Raw genomic sequence first — 15,479 nt, forward strand, 5'->3', positions numbered from 1 at the left:
TGGAAGATGTTTCAAAATATCAATATAGTTTTTATGTAAAGGAAATTGTGATGGTGTTAGTTAGCATTAAAATGCCGTTATTTCGAAAATTGTAATTTAGAATACTAAGTTAATCTGTTTCATTTTGGGCTTGGAATTTTATCTTTATTTATTTTCATGCTATAGTTCCGCCCCTGTATGTTATTTCAATTTATGTATTGAAAATCGTGATTAAGATCGGGTAAAAAATAACTCCCCACACACCTGGTATTTGGTTCAAGATATTTTCATTTGTGTTTTTTGAACTGTTTGAAAAATTAACTGCTTTTGCTGTATTTATTGACATGACATGTTGACAATCACGGCATTGAAAATTTATAAAGTCAGTATGATTTTAATAATTTCTGAAAAACTGGTTATCACTATAACCTACGTTATTAAACAAATCAATTCTACTTCTCAAATAGTATGGTTTTTGTGAAACTCCCTGAAAACTATCGTGATCATCTTTTGAACGTTGATTTGTTAAAGGAAAATTTGAAGAAATTGGACTTCACCTTCTTTTAGCTGTGTTTACAGGAGAAGTTAATGAGTTAGATTTTATTATTTTCAACCAAGAAAAAAAATTGCCACCTCAACACTAATATTTTGCTAGAAGTGAATATATCAAACTTATTTTGCAAATAAGATTCCGCCATGATTTTTTCAAATGATCAAATTTAAATCAAATACAAAAAAGTATATTTCAATTGTAGAGTCAAAATCCCATTTTCAAGAAATTATCACTAATCACCTCAGATTGACTAACATAATTTATCAAAATCCAAATACAAAATTTTTAATTTTCGTATTGTGATTTTAAAAACAAATATTATTACCTGGTGTCCTTCTCTTATGAACCCAACAACTTTCTCATAACAAACCATATCCATTGTCTCATTCTCGTTTTTCTTCTTGCAACCAATAAAACTTGTTGTCAAAGGCACCGACCGGAAACGGTTATCAAAAAAGAAAAGTCCAGTTTGATAATTAACTTTTAAGAATGTTGCTACATCTAAATAACCTGGTAGAGTTGCAGATAAAGCTACAATCCGTATCATGCTTTGACTGCTCACAACTTGTCGAAGAGTTCTAGCCACAAGCGCTTCTATAACTGGTCCTCTGCTTCCATTTAGAAGATGTACTTCATCGATTATGAGCAGTTTCACCAACCCAACCACTTCTGTATCAACTAAAATAACAAAAACATTTTTTCTAAAACCTAAATTTGAAAATTACTTCTTCCGTGTACCATCATGATCTCGGGTGATAATTATAATTCCAACAAAATTTGTATAAGCCACTGGATTCTTAATTTCAGTACTTAAAAATTACTTATAATATTATCTCTAATAGGCAATAAATGAATTCAGAAATGTAAACTAAAAGAACTGGAATATAACGTTTCTTGTGTGCGGCACTTTACTTGCCGTGTATAGATATATTTCCAGACATTCAACATTATCAAAATATTCTGGTTTACCTAAGCAAGTCTCCGTATAACAAAATAAATATTAATAAATAGATATTGATAAATATAATTATCAGGGCCTGATAAATGTCAGTCGGAAAACAACTACTTCCCCGGCTAATACCACGCTGGATATTTAATTATATCTGACAGACATTTATGCAAGATTCCTCACTGAGGCTAGTCTCACAGATGTTTCTCGTTCATCCACCAGGAGGACCATGCTGAAATCATTCAAGTAGATCACCTGCAGACCGCGGTGCATAAAAGAGAAACATCTGTCGAATTATCATGACTACATTCTGGTTCTCATAACTGTGTATGGGCTGTCTTCTAAGATGAGGAAAATTGTTAAAATCGGACCTTTTTATTGTATGTATTGGCAACGACAAGTTATCATGAGCATGAACTCCTCTCAAAAAGTGAATTTTACTTCCTTCATCAACTCGCAAAATCTTCAAATCAAATTTGACAGAATCAACCTGAGAAGAAAAGTTCTCGTTTGTCCACTGCAAGCATAATTGTTCTAGTTGTCCAACTAAACCTAGGCCTTCCACAATTTTTTAATCCAACAGAGTAACAGTTGAGGCTTTATTGCTTACTGTATGAATAAGAATAATAATTATCGAACTTCTGGACCCGCAGACTCTGATTGTAATCATTTTCCACAGTATTTTACTGTTCCTACCTACTGCAGTTTCTCCAGTATTGGCTGTCATAAAATTTTCAGGAGCGGTAGAACCAGTACCGTCATACCTTTCCTTATGAAGATGAGGTTTATGAAAATATTTACATCCAATGACTTCACCTGTGTTTTTGCGACAACACTTAAATGTTTGAATAGAAGGGGTTATATTTTTAGGAGTGACTAATTTTGGGAAAGAAAGTTTTTCACTTTCTACTACTCCATCTTGATACAAAAAAATGTAGGAATCTTTCAAAGAAAGGAAGTAATCAATTTTCAAATAAGTAACTCTTTACATGGATGTGTACTGAAGAGCCCTAAGGCAAAGTGTCTTACAGCGAAACATAGATGTCTACCAGTGAGGATGACAGTGTTCCATGTTAGTGCAATTTTTTTTACCGTTCATTTAGTGTGGATCTCCTGTGAATGATATCTGATTTGATACCATAAAGAATGTTTGGAATACAAACTGAATAGAGAATAGTGTTTTCTGTATAATTCAGTGTTCATATAAAAGAATTTGTTTCAAAAGAATTTTTCTTTCGTATAATTCAATGTTTACATGAAAGTAGCTGTTTCAGGAGGGCTTTTTCTTCCAGTTTGTGTCTGAAAGTTATTTCTTTGCATGATGTACACATTCACGTATAGAGTTACTTATTTTAAAATTGATTACTTTCTTTGAAAGATTCCCACATTTTTTTGTATCAAGATGGAGTAGTAGAAAGCCAAAAACTTTCTTTCCCATATTTAAATTTTTCTTGATGTTATCGGAAATCATTTTCAGACATCCACCTTCTTGAGAAGCAGAGTAGCAAAAATAGCATTTTTGTTCTCCAGGTATCTTCTTTCTGTTTTCGGAGATACTAAGAACTCTTTCAGATTTCTTCATTTATTTCTCTGTTGCGCATGATAGGAGTGTACTTATAAAACAAGCAACTCTTGCATAATTCTCCAACCATTTTGCAAAATCATCTGAATCGACAATTCCTTCTTTTTGGCAAGTCACTCTCAAGCTCAATTTCAGCACATCTAGGAGTTTATTTAACAGATCTTTTATTAATTAATGATTTTCCTCCGTATATTAGCATAACTCCCAAATATTATTAAAATATTTATAGAACATTGGTCAATCTTAAGGATTTCCATCAAAAAAGGTAAATTATTTATCAACAACTTGTCCAGCACTCATGTTATGAAATTTCCTTTCAGATAGTTCATAAGTTTTCACAGAAACAAGGACATTCTTGAGTGCATCACATAAAATTTCCTGGGTGTGTCACATAAAACTTTAACTTCATTATTCGTATTGTAATTTCCATGATTCTCTGTATTATCCAGAATAGTATTTATTCATTTTGCTACTGGACTACTATTTATTTGTGTTTCAATCTGACAGATTGAAATACTATTTCTCGAAAATCTTGATACAAAACTACTTTATACAATGTTCTGGGTTTCTATTTCAGCATTTTACAGTTCTTTCCATTTCTAGCATTCTTAGTGCATTTTCAATTTAATAATAATAATACAAGAAACAAGAATGTTTATAACAGGGATAACATTTAAAATAATGATTAAATAAATTATTCCAATATTAAATATCAGTTACATATACAGCACATAAATACATAAATACAAACACAAATATACATATATATTTACATATACACACACACATACATATATAAATATATACATTTTTGAATCATAATGGTAATTAAAAACAAAAAAATGTAATATGAAGATCAGAATTTCAATTAGAGGAAAAAAGCAGAAACTTTTTCAATTCTGATTTGAATTTTCGATTCATTTTTAGTTTCTTTGGAAGATTATTATGTATTTTAACTCCTAAATGAAATATTGATTTCTCCCCAAATTTTGAGCGATATGATTCAACTACTAATTTTTTTCCAAATTCGAATGTTTGTGATTTTTTATAACAGAATGAATGAAACAACAAATTTTCAATTGAAAAATAGACTGAATATCTAAAAGATCACGTGGTATATATAAATTTGACGTAGGTTCAAGATATGGTAATTTGAATATACATTTTATTATTTTGCAATCTCTCACAAGACTGCAAAATAATATTCCTAAAATTGGTCCGATTTTCTTTTTTAACATCTCAATATGAGTATTCCAACAGAGACTTTCATCAATGTATAGTCCTAAAAATTTTATGTTTTGACAATATTTAATCATTTTGTTGTTAACAGTCGAATTCTCTTTGTTTGTGATTTTGTTCTTAGTTATCAACATTAAAGAAGACTTTTCATAATTCAAACTTAATTTATGATAATTTAACCAAGAGGTTAGCAATATAATGTCATTTTTCATGTTATTGTAAACTTCTTTGGCATCACTAGTATCACTGGTATCATCCGCATATAACTTTATATTTCCTTTCAACAATAATTTCGAAACAGAATTTATGTAAATCAAAAATAAAACTGGACCCAAAATAGACCATTGTGGAACACCACAGGTGATAGTTTTCAATGAACTGGCATTTTTCCTTACACACACAAACTGTTTTCTGTTAGATAAATAATTTCCAAACCATCTATGAATAATTCCTCGAATACCAATACTATTCAATTTTTTTTAATAAAATATTATGATTGACTGTGTCAAATGCCTTTCGCAAATCGACAGATAATAGACCACATTTCATATCTCTATCTAATATGTTGTTGAATATTAGAAATGACATCCATTACTGCAGACTCAATATCACTCGATCTGCGAAAGCCATATTGACCTGAATATAAATAATTTATTGACTCTAAATAATCTATCAATCTATTATTCATGACCTTTTCGAAAGTTTTTGAAAATACAGGGAGAACCGAAATGGGCCTATAATTATTACTTTTGCTACCGGATTTGAATATAGGAGAAACACATGCAATTACAGCTAGTAGGGAAGATATCAGATTCAAAGGATTCGTTGATTATTTTCTTCATAATTGGGGTCAATTCTGATCTTACATATTTAATGGTGTATACTGAGATATTATCATATCCAGATGATTTATTTATATCAAGAAATTCAGCCAAGGCTGGAGGGATACAAGCAGACAATTTTTCTGCAATACAGGTGAAATGATCACAAAATAGTTCGGATATCTGGTCAGGATCTTTTGTCTCTTTACCATCTTTAGTGATAATTTCTTCTACGATTTTAGATTCATTGTTTCTATTATATAAAAGTTTGTTAATAGATCTCCACATAGATTTGGGAGTTGCATTGTCAAATTCTTTGTCGTAAAATTTTGTTTTTGCGTCTTTAATAGTTTTTTTAACTAACTTGTTGCAGTAGTTATACATTTCAATGAAATACTCGTTTTGTGGACCTTTTTCTTCTTATAGTGGAATTTATTTCTTGTTTTTATCATTCTACTTATTTCTTTTGTGAACCATGGTTTTGAATCTTCAAAAATCTTGATCTTTTTTGAAAACGAACATTTTTTGGAAATATTTCCAGAAGATTGTCATAAAATTCATCAACACAATCTGGAGTGTAATAGATATTTCTGGAAAAATTATTCAGTTCTATTTTAACTTTCAATTCTATACTTCATTTTTTTGTGATTTATAAGAAATGTTTCAATAATTTGTAGATGGTGGTCACTCATATTCAAATTAATTATTGAAATACTGATACTTTGTTCAGAATTTGTTAAGACGTGATCTAGAAGTGTTTTTGTTCTATCAGTTTCTCGAGTTGGAATCTTACTGTTACGTATGATGAAATTATTTACACAACATAATTCATTAAGTTTCTTGACTGCAGAATTTTTCTTGAGGTTATCAATGTTGAAATCGTCAAATACATAAACATTGTTGTTTTTCTCATTGAAATTTTGAAATTCAATATCCATAAAAGTCAGAAAGTCATTAATTTTAGTTTTTTCAGATCGGTAAACTCCACAAATAGTAATATTAGGTGATTTTAGTTTTATAGCGACAAATGATATATCTAAGCTCGACGTTTTTATTAGTTCATACTGTATATGATTTCTAATAAAAATTCCAACTCCACCTCCACGTTGCTTATGACACGAAAATTCTGCAGAAAAACCTGGGAAGTTGTAGTACTTCTTTTCTTCATCTTTGATCCAAGTTTCAGTTATAATGACAATATCTGCTTTTATATCAGCTATGATTATTTCTCTTGTATTTTGTTTTTCATGGATCAAGCATTGAGGAATAACATTGTTAAGTTTTTGTTTGAATCACATTTATAATCAAAAAGTGAATTATATTTGTAAACTTTCGTGTTGTGATTCATAAATTCAATTTTGAAAATTTATTCAAGATATATTGAGCTTATCAAAATATTTATATGATTCACACACATCTGTCAGTTGCCATATGGTTGATTGAATATTTTTTCTTGTATGTTTCATCAGCTCTGTGGCAGTTATAGCACTTCTTTCTACAGTCACCTTGGTCACAGTGATCTAAAGGGTGATTTTCAGCACAAAAGGGGCACCTTGTGCTATTTCTACAATTTTTTGAAGAATGGTTGAACTCGAAACATTTTCCGCACTGAGTTATACGATTTTTTTTATACACTCTACATGACTGCCAACGAAAAAATATTTTATTTCCTCTATTGAAAATTTTCCTGAATAAAGATCCATTGACTGTTGCAAATATTGTATATGTATTTTTTGTTTCAATTTTCTTCACATATTCAATTTTGAAATAATCATCTCCTGTAATTATTTCATTTTGTTTTTTTATTTTATACTCCAAATCTTCTTCTGTTAACGGCTCTTCAAATTTCATTCCAACTATTTTGATTTTCGGTTTTCTCAATACTTTTTTTCTATTGCATAAGCATTTCCCATTCAAAATTTCTTCTCTCAATTTGAGAGAGTCTTTTTCATTATCACATTCAATTTTAACATGCTCATTTTTTAAACCATGGATTTTATTAATTTTCACTTCAAGTACTGCTGGATCGATATTTTCTTCCAAGTCGCGGATCGTTTTAGTTATCCCTTGAGCACATTTTGGTTGTATTGAGATATCATTTTGTGTAGTATCAACTGAAACATGATTTTGTCCCATACTAGACTTTAAGGCATCAGAATAACTGGATTTCAGGGAAGAAATTTGATTTTCCAGATCAGATATTTTGGTTAATACCACACTGAGAATATCTTCACTGACGGGTTTTCTGATGAAGTTATTAAATATATATTTGCAGTTTTCAGACATCCAAATTGCGATTCCCTTTAATGACATGATTTTCTTTTCTTAGGTCGGCGAAATTTCCACGCAGCTAATATGAAAACATTGTTTACATTTTACTTCACACTTGATAAAATGTTCATTTTTAATTTGATTGCACTTAGTACAAAAGCTTGCACAATTTGAAGGGCCAGAATTTTTTATATCTTGAGTAGATGGAAGCATCTAGATTATATGGATGACTTTCTTCATCGGAATTTTCACAATTCCAGTCCTTTGATGTCTGCGATAGTTGATTTTTGTTATAATTCACTCTAATCATTGAATTATATTTCGAAAAATTTGGACTGGGCTATATTCACAAAATTTTTGTTAATTATGTCACTGTTATTGTCAATTTGCACTTGGATACAAATGCTTTCATAAAACTGCACTGATGCGTATATTTTTCTTTCTAGATGAGCTCTAACCTATTGTAACAAAATCCTCTTCAACGATGTATTTGATAATTCTAGTTTTTCACTTGAAACACTTTTATTTATTTATTTATTTATTTTCTTTCCAGCAATTAACTTGTGAAAAAATACAGGAAAATTGTGAAAAATGTCAAAAAGTAGTATAACAACATAATACAATACAGATTTGAAAAAATTTGTTATAGATATTCACATAAATATAAATACACATACATGTTTACATACATAAATGCACATTAGTTTGCATATACATGAAAAGCATATTGCCTACATATTCCATTTAAAATTAAAGTTTCCTAATTAAAAAATTCTTCTATGGTGTAGCAGTTTTTGCGGAGTAAGTGTTTTTTCAGGAGATTTTTGAAAATTGTTAAAGAAGCTGCATTCTTTATGTGATCTACCAGAGAATTATAGCATTTGCATCCAATATATTCAAAGTTTTTTTTGATACCGGACGGTGATTGCCGGTGGGGTAAAATAAGGTTTTTTCTTCTGGTATCATGTTCATGGTGTGTTCTGATGGCATTATAAGTGGCCTTATTTTTGAAAATGAAACAACACGCTTCGAGGATGTATGTGCTCATAACAGTCAAAATATTAAATTTTTTGAAAATCTCTCTGCATGACTATCTTCTACTCACTTTTGTAATTATTCTGATTGCATATTTTTGTAATAAAAACACCCTTTGTACAGAGGAACTTGCTCCCCAGTTCAAAATTCCGTATCTCATGTGAGAATGGAAGTGGGCAAAGTATAAAGACAGAAGGATATTTTCACTGCAATGACTCGACATAAACTTGAGTGCATAACATCCTTTTCTAAGTTTGCCGCAGACAGTATCAATATGAGAAATCCATGAGAGCTTTGAATCAAAGGTAATGCCTAGCATTTTGATAGATTCAGAAGAAGACACGACGTTATTGGTATTTTCAAACAACACAAGCTGGTGGTGTTCCCGACTATTTGAACAAAACATCAGGGCATTAGTCTTTGATTTATTAATTATTAAGTGGTTTTTGTCTGACCATGTTATCACCTTAGCATAGGTAGTCTCAGCCAATAATTTTAATGATACTAAATCTTCTTTTATGATCAAAATGTTTGTGTCGTCTGCATAACATGTTGTAATAATTTTATTGTGTTCATTCAAGTATGATATGAGGTCATTGGCAAATACTATGAATAGAAGGGGGCCTAATATTGATCCTTGAGGGACACCTTGCGTAATGCCTAAGGGATTACTGTTATTGTTGTTTATTTTAACAATTTGCTGTCTGTCAGATACATAGGATTCTAGCAAGCTATACGGCGTTCCCCTCAGTCCATACCTTAACAATTTTGATAATAGAATCTCATGACTAACACAGTCAAATTCTTTAGAAAAGTCTATGAAGAGGCCCATAACAAGTTTTTTATTATCAAGAGATTGAATTATTTTGTTTTGGAATTCACATAAGGCTGTTTCGGTACTTTTTTTAGCTACTTTTAATGTAAATTGACATTGACACTTTCAACCTATATCCAACCTATTTCAGCATTTTACAGTTCTTCCCATTTCTAGTATTCTTAGTGAATTTTCAATTTCCTTCAGCTGCGACTCGAGCTCAAATGATGTGTCTTTATCTGGCCGGGAAGTGTTCACCCCATTTCCAAAATCGTCTGGCCATACAAAATCTGCTGACAAAGATATATTCATTCCAGCATTCTCGTCGAGGTCTATTCTTCTCCATGTATTGAATCAAGTCAGGGTCACAAAATATTCAGTTCTGTATTGAACAGTCTCAATAATAAGCAAAAATAACTTCTTTTTCCAGTCAAAATCTATTTTTCTCCAACTGCCAAAAACATCAAAACCTACTTCTCTAGATAACTCTAACACAGGGTCATATAAAGTTACTTAAAACATATAAGGCAAAAATAATCGGACATTCACAATGTCACTAAAATAAATTTTGAATTGGATACAGAAGCACAAGTAAATATCATTCTATCGAATTATTTAGAATTACTTGATATTTCAAAAAATAACTTGTTAGATGAGAAATCAAAGTTGGCGATATAATCAAATGTAAAAATATTTCAAAGTACATTATTTCTTTATAGTCAACAAGAAAAATTTTCAGCCAATATTAGGCAAAAAAGAGTGCGAAAACTTAAATTTAATTAAACTTATTGATAATTTGGAAAATCAAAAAAATTATCAAAATAATGAGAATGATCAAAATATGATGAAAGAATTTAAAGATGTCTTCAGTGGATTAGGATATTTGCAAGGGGTATATGATTTTAAACAGATATTTCAAATGTAAAAATATTTCAAAATACATTGATTTTTTTATAGTCAACAAGGAAAAATTCAGCCAATATTAGGCAAAAAAGAGTGTGAACTAAAAAAAGTAAGTTGGATCAATTGAAAAAAATTAAATAATTGCCAAGTTCTATATAAGGTATTTGAAGAGAAAAATTTTATATTTTCTTTTTTACCATTAATCATGAAATTTAATTGAAATTGTGGTTACTATTGAATTGGTAACATTTTACTTTTCTTCTCTGTCAAGGGTAATAATTATCAGTTCGTTGTTGGCTACACAATAAATTTGTTTACTAATAAGGATCATGATAGAAAATAATTATCAAATCCTTTTTAAGCTCATAATTTTGTACAGTTCAACCTTACATACCTGCTCCTTTTCTTGTAATAACATCCCATTTTTCTGGAGTAGTGACTAACATTTGTGTTTCTGATATTTCCTTTTTGGTAAGTTGCATATCACCAGTACATTCTTTAACAGTGATTCCAATTGGAGCAAGTTTTTTTGAAAAATTTGACACCATTTCGGTTGCTAAAGCTTTCATAGGGCATACATAAATAATCTAAAATATACAATAAAGAGTAAGAATTCAAGGACATCTATAAAATCCACCTTAAAATCATTTTTTTTAATGAGACTTCCTTCCATATGACATCTTATTTGATGTACTATTGCTAAAAGAGCAATATTAGTTTTACCAGCTCCTGTAGGGGCACAAACTAACATATTTTCATTAGAATGATAGGCAACTGAAAAAACTTCTGACTGAATTCTATTGAATTCATTTATATCTCTGAATACTAATTGGCCTGTTGCATCTAGAGAAGAAACTTTGACAAGTTCCATATCTGCAACGTCACCTTTTTTACCACCTGGTATCGTAAATTCAGCATAATCAGCTGTAACTTTTTTTACAGCATTCTCTGGCTGGGTAATTGAAACACCATCATATTTTGCTAAAAAATGAATAATCAAGATATATGAATTACAATGAAGGAGTTATCTATTACTTGTTATCATATGGTTTCTTAATTGGTCATGAACATGTGGATATTCGACAGGATCTAATCTCTGGGGAGCCGCCTTTTTGAAAATAGGAGCATTCTTGGCTATTTCATATTCAGCTTCAGTTCTGAAATTTTATTGCATAAGTAGAAAATATGTCATAAATGAATGTATCTAATGAGCCTACTGTTTAATATCTGTAGTTGAAAACTTGGACCTGTCTTTTTTTTCCATTTTCCTCAACTTTTTGGAAAGAATAGATTCTTTTTCAGATTGTACAATAACTTGCCCTGCAATGAGTTCAGAAGGATTTTTCTTTCCTGCTCGTGGTCCATTTTCTAAAAACAATGCTACTGAAGTTTAAAATTCAAATATTCTAAATTTGTTAAAAAACAAACTATGCTATTTATGCAATTTGGAAACTTTAAACAAAAAAATCACCAAAATATGTTACCTCTTACCGTAAGCAGGTGAACCGTAGTCAATTTTTTTACTGCGGTGTCTTATAATTTCTGTTATAAAATCTATTGTTGCATATCCAAAAGTTTCTAATAAAAATTCTATCAACTCATCATTGCTTCTACCTGAAAGTCAATATTTGGATTATTGCCCGCAGAAGATTTTGGAAAAATGTTTATTTATACTTATGTTAAATGGTGAACAGAACATTATTCTCAAGTCAAAATGAGGCACTCTTCCTTCATTTAGAAATTATACCCACCCAAAAGGTGTAGCTCCCATCAGATGCCAGCCACTCTATACCACCGACCAGAGAAATCAAGGTACTAGTGACTAGTAGATCACTACCTCAACCAGAGAGTGGAGCTTATATTGGGTTGCGCCTCAAACTCTCACCACTTGAGCTGGGGCAGCAAAGATATCAACGCCCGAGGTAAGTCCCTATACAGGGTGTTTCAAATTCGATCCTCACCATTGGGAACTCGGAAACTATGAGAGATACGAAGATGGTTAAATTGGGGAAAAGTTGCGCATTTATCTGACTAACAATATGCTGTTGAGAATGTTCTGAAATTCTGAGTATATCCGGAGATATCCGGAAAAAACAGAAATTTCGGAAAACGGTGTGCTATCCGAAGTTTCGTCTTCTGGCCACCATTATCAACTTCCTTTTTTCTTATGGGCGCTACATTAGATTCTTCATTTTGAATAGAACCAAATTTTATCTTTTCGATGATGCATCATAAGTTATCATTCTTTTTTGAAAAATTGGTGATATTGAAAAAAATCAATTCTTATCATAATAGGCTTTGACTTTGATGTTTCTAAATTTGACTTTCAATTTATTACACTCAATGACATTTTATTATTGTACAAGTCATTGAATTTTTGGCGAAAAATGGCTTTCACGAATGAATAAAAAAGATATATGATACAAATTTAATACAAATACAATAGAAACAGTGTTAGGACATCGGAAATGTATTTAAACTTGTGTCCCGAAAGACGACAACCACATCGAAATATGTTCAAGTTATTGGATCAAAATCTCACCGAGTTTGGTTCATTTGAAAAGCCGAGGAAAAAATACGAAGACATAATCAACAATCAAAATTTGATGAGGTGTGTATGAGGTAAATTAGACATTGTGTCCTTTTCAATGAAAATATAACTTTGAACAAATAACAATAATTAACTAAAATGTAAAGACAAAAGTCAATCACAGCATAAGCTCAAAATGCTAGACTTGTTCATGATAACACAACTGTGCCCTTCTTCGAATATTATTCACTGCACGATTAATTTCCCTCATCGTCAGTCTTCCAAACACTCTAACAATGCTGTGTTGAAGGTCCTCAATATTTTGATATTAATAAAAATAATATTTATTCATCCTTAAAGACGTTGACAAACGTATAGGATAGGTAAGTATTAAGCACATAAAAATCACATCAAACGATAAAATTGTAGATCATTAGATAAAAATAATACAATAAAAATGTATACAATTAAAGTCAGAATTACAAAAATTAAAACAATTGTAGTTATAAAAATTGAATACTTATGTCATGCCAAAGCCGCATGAACCCATTCAGTCGAGATGGTCCGAGAGAAATTCACCAATACTATAGTAGGCCTTAGAAAGAAGCAATGTTTTAACCACTTTATTAAATTATACAGTGTTCATCTCTTTGGAATGGTCTGGTAACCGATTGAATAATTTTATTCCCATATATTTGGGAGAATATTCGAATTTTATAGTTTTATGTTTAGGAATGCTCAACTCCTCTGCATATCGAGTTGGGTAGCTATGATAGAATGAGTTGTTAGTGTCTGTTATACATTCGCGAACATATAAAAGTATTTTGAAGATGTAGATGAATGGAAAGGTTAAAAGTTGATGATTAATGAAAAATGTCTTGCATGATTCCCTCCAAGGGATGCCTAGTAATTTCCTATAACTTTTTTTGAGCAATGAAAACCCTATCTTTGTCACATTATAACTTAGATGGCTATAGACCAGACTGTAATATACATCTAAAATGGCGTGTAAAGGCATACAATTCTTAATTCTTGAGATTGCATAATACCCTGGATTGATTTTTTACATACAACTGTGATATGGTCAGACCACTTCAAACAGTTGTCTACATGAACGCCACGGAATTTTGTACAGCTTGTGCATGCCAGTGTCATTCCATTGATTAATAAGGCAAGCGATTGCTTTTTCAGATCGTTTTTTAAATTAAAATAGATATATTTTGTTTTGGTCAAGTTTACAATCAGATCGTTCATTTCACACCAATTTAAGAACAGTGATATTAATTCCTCTGTTTTTGATTTTAATTCCTCCTGACTCTCTGCTGATACAGCTAAAGACGTATCATCTGCGAAAAGAGTGAGAGCATATTTCATTACAGGTGAAATAAGTAGGCAGATCATTTACAAACACATAAAGATCAGCGGACCTAACACAGAGCCTTGAGGAACTCCAGAACGTATATCATGATAGTCTGATTTCATGTCTTTTATCTTGACGAACATCATTTGATATGTAAGAAAGTCAATGATCCATTCTAGGAAGTCCCCTCTAAATCCTAGATTATATAATTTGCTCTTGATGAATTTGAAATTTAAACAATCGAACGCACGTGACAGATCGAAGAATACTCCTGCAACATACTTATCACTTTCTAAAGAAGCGTATATGATTTCTAAGAATCTCCAAGTAGCTAATTGAGTGGACTTGCCTTTGCAAAAACCATGTTGAGAATCGGACCGGATCTTAAACCTTGATAAAAATCTTAATATTGTCTCATTCACAACCTTTTCAAAGGTTTTTGAGGAAATGCTTAGCAGGGCCACAGGGCGATAGTTTGTAATATCCCATATATCATTCTTCTTATGAACTGGTATGGTCATGGCTGTTTTTAGAATTGAAGGAAATTTGCCACTTGTGACTGATAGATTCAACAAATAAGCTAAATGTTTTGAAACGTGTAACTTAATTTCTTTTAAAATTCTCACTGATATATTATCAATTCCAGTACTTTTTTTATTTTTTAGACTGTTAATTACTGTGTCAATTTTACATTCATTAACGGGCATAAAGAAAAAAGTATCGGATTCAATTCCAGAAACTGTGCATACGGATGATCTATTGTTGCCAAAATGGTCTCCTAAGCTATTTTCTACCACTGAAGAGAAATAGTCCCCAAATATGTTCGCAACATGATCTCTATCTGTGATTACTATTATTATAGTTGAGAGTAATATCTCTTTGAATTTTTTTTCTGTTCGTTTCTTTATTGACAAGGTTCCAAACTGTTCTATTTTTATTGTTAGAATTCTTAATTACATTTTGGTAAAAATTCAACTTTGAAGCTTTCATTAATGATTCATAGTCCTTCGCTTTTTTGTATGCAGCACAAGAATCTTCGTTGCCTATATTTTTACATAACCAATGCATACTTTTTAAATCAAGACTGGCCTGTTTCACTTCAGGAGTTATCTTATGTTTGTTACTAGTGAACGATTTGTGTTTTTTGGTTGGACAACATTTATCGATAGCATCACTTATAATATTCATGAAGGCCAGAAAGCTCTCATCTATATCAGTTTTGATATATATTACATCAAAACTGGTTTTGGACAATGTCGAGAAGAGTTGTTTCAAGTTATGCTCTGATACATCTCTATACATAACATAAGATTGTTCAACAATTTTAGATTCTTCTAGTGGCATCTTATAAGTAACTGTGAATACTTTGTGATCACTGAAACTACCTTCATAAACATTAGATTTGCAAAACATGTTCTCAACGTTTGTTAGTATGGAATCGAC

The 15,479-nt window shown here is 30.9% G+C and overlaps 1 protein-coding gene across 3 annotated transcripts in view; it reads right to left on the reverse strand.

Annotated features, from left to right (window-relative positions):
* obe (activating signal cointegrator 1 complex subunit obelus) overlaps nt 1–15,479 on the reverse strand; it is a 63,749-nt gene that overhangs the window by 40,764 nt on the left and 7,506 nt on the right. The window contains exons 4-9 of one of the 3 annotated variants that reach the window (XM_074172370.1): nt 11,638–11,756; nt 11,364–11,514; nt 11,182–11,303; nt 10,784–11,127; nt 10,541–10,733; nt 858–1,210 (exon numbers count right to left, since the gene is read on the reverse strand). In XM_074172370.1, the coding sequence (XP_074028471.1) occupies nt 858–1,210; nt 10,541–10,733; nt 10,784–11,127; nt 11,182–11,303; nt 11,364–11,514; nt 11,638–11,756 (1,282 nt within the window). Of the gene's footprint in view, nt 1–857; nt 1,211–10,540; nt 10,734–10,783; nt 11,128–11,181; nt 11,304–11,363; nt 11,527–11,630; nt 11,757–15,479 lie in introns of those variants that run through there. The other 2 variants (XM_074172369.1, XM_074172371.1) reach the window with 2 other exon arrangements.

This window comes from Leptinotarsa decemlineata, unplaced genomic scaffold (genome assembly GCF_025532065.1).
Source record: "Leptinotarsa decemlineata unplaced genomic scaffold, Ldec_3_MD MMD2_tig00000090_RagTag_RagTag, whole genome shotgun sequence".
Taxonomy (NCBI): domain Eukaryota; kingdom Metazoa; phylum Arthropoda; class Insecta; order Coleoptera; family Chrysomelidae; genus Leptinotarsa; species Leptinotarsa decemlineata.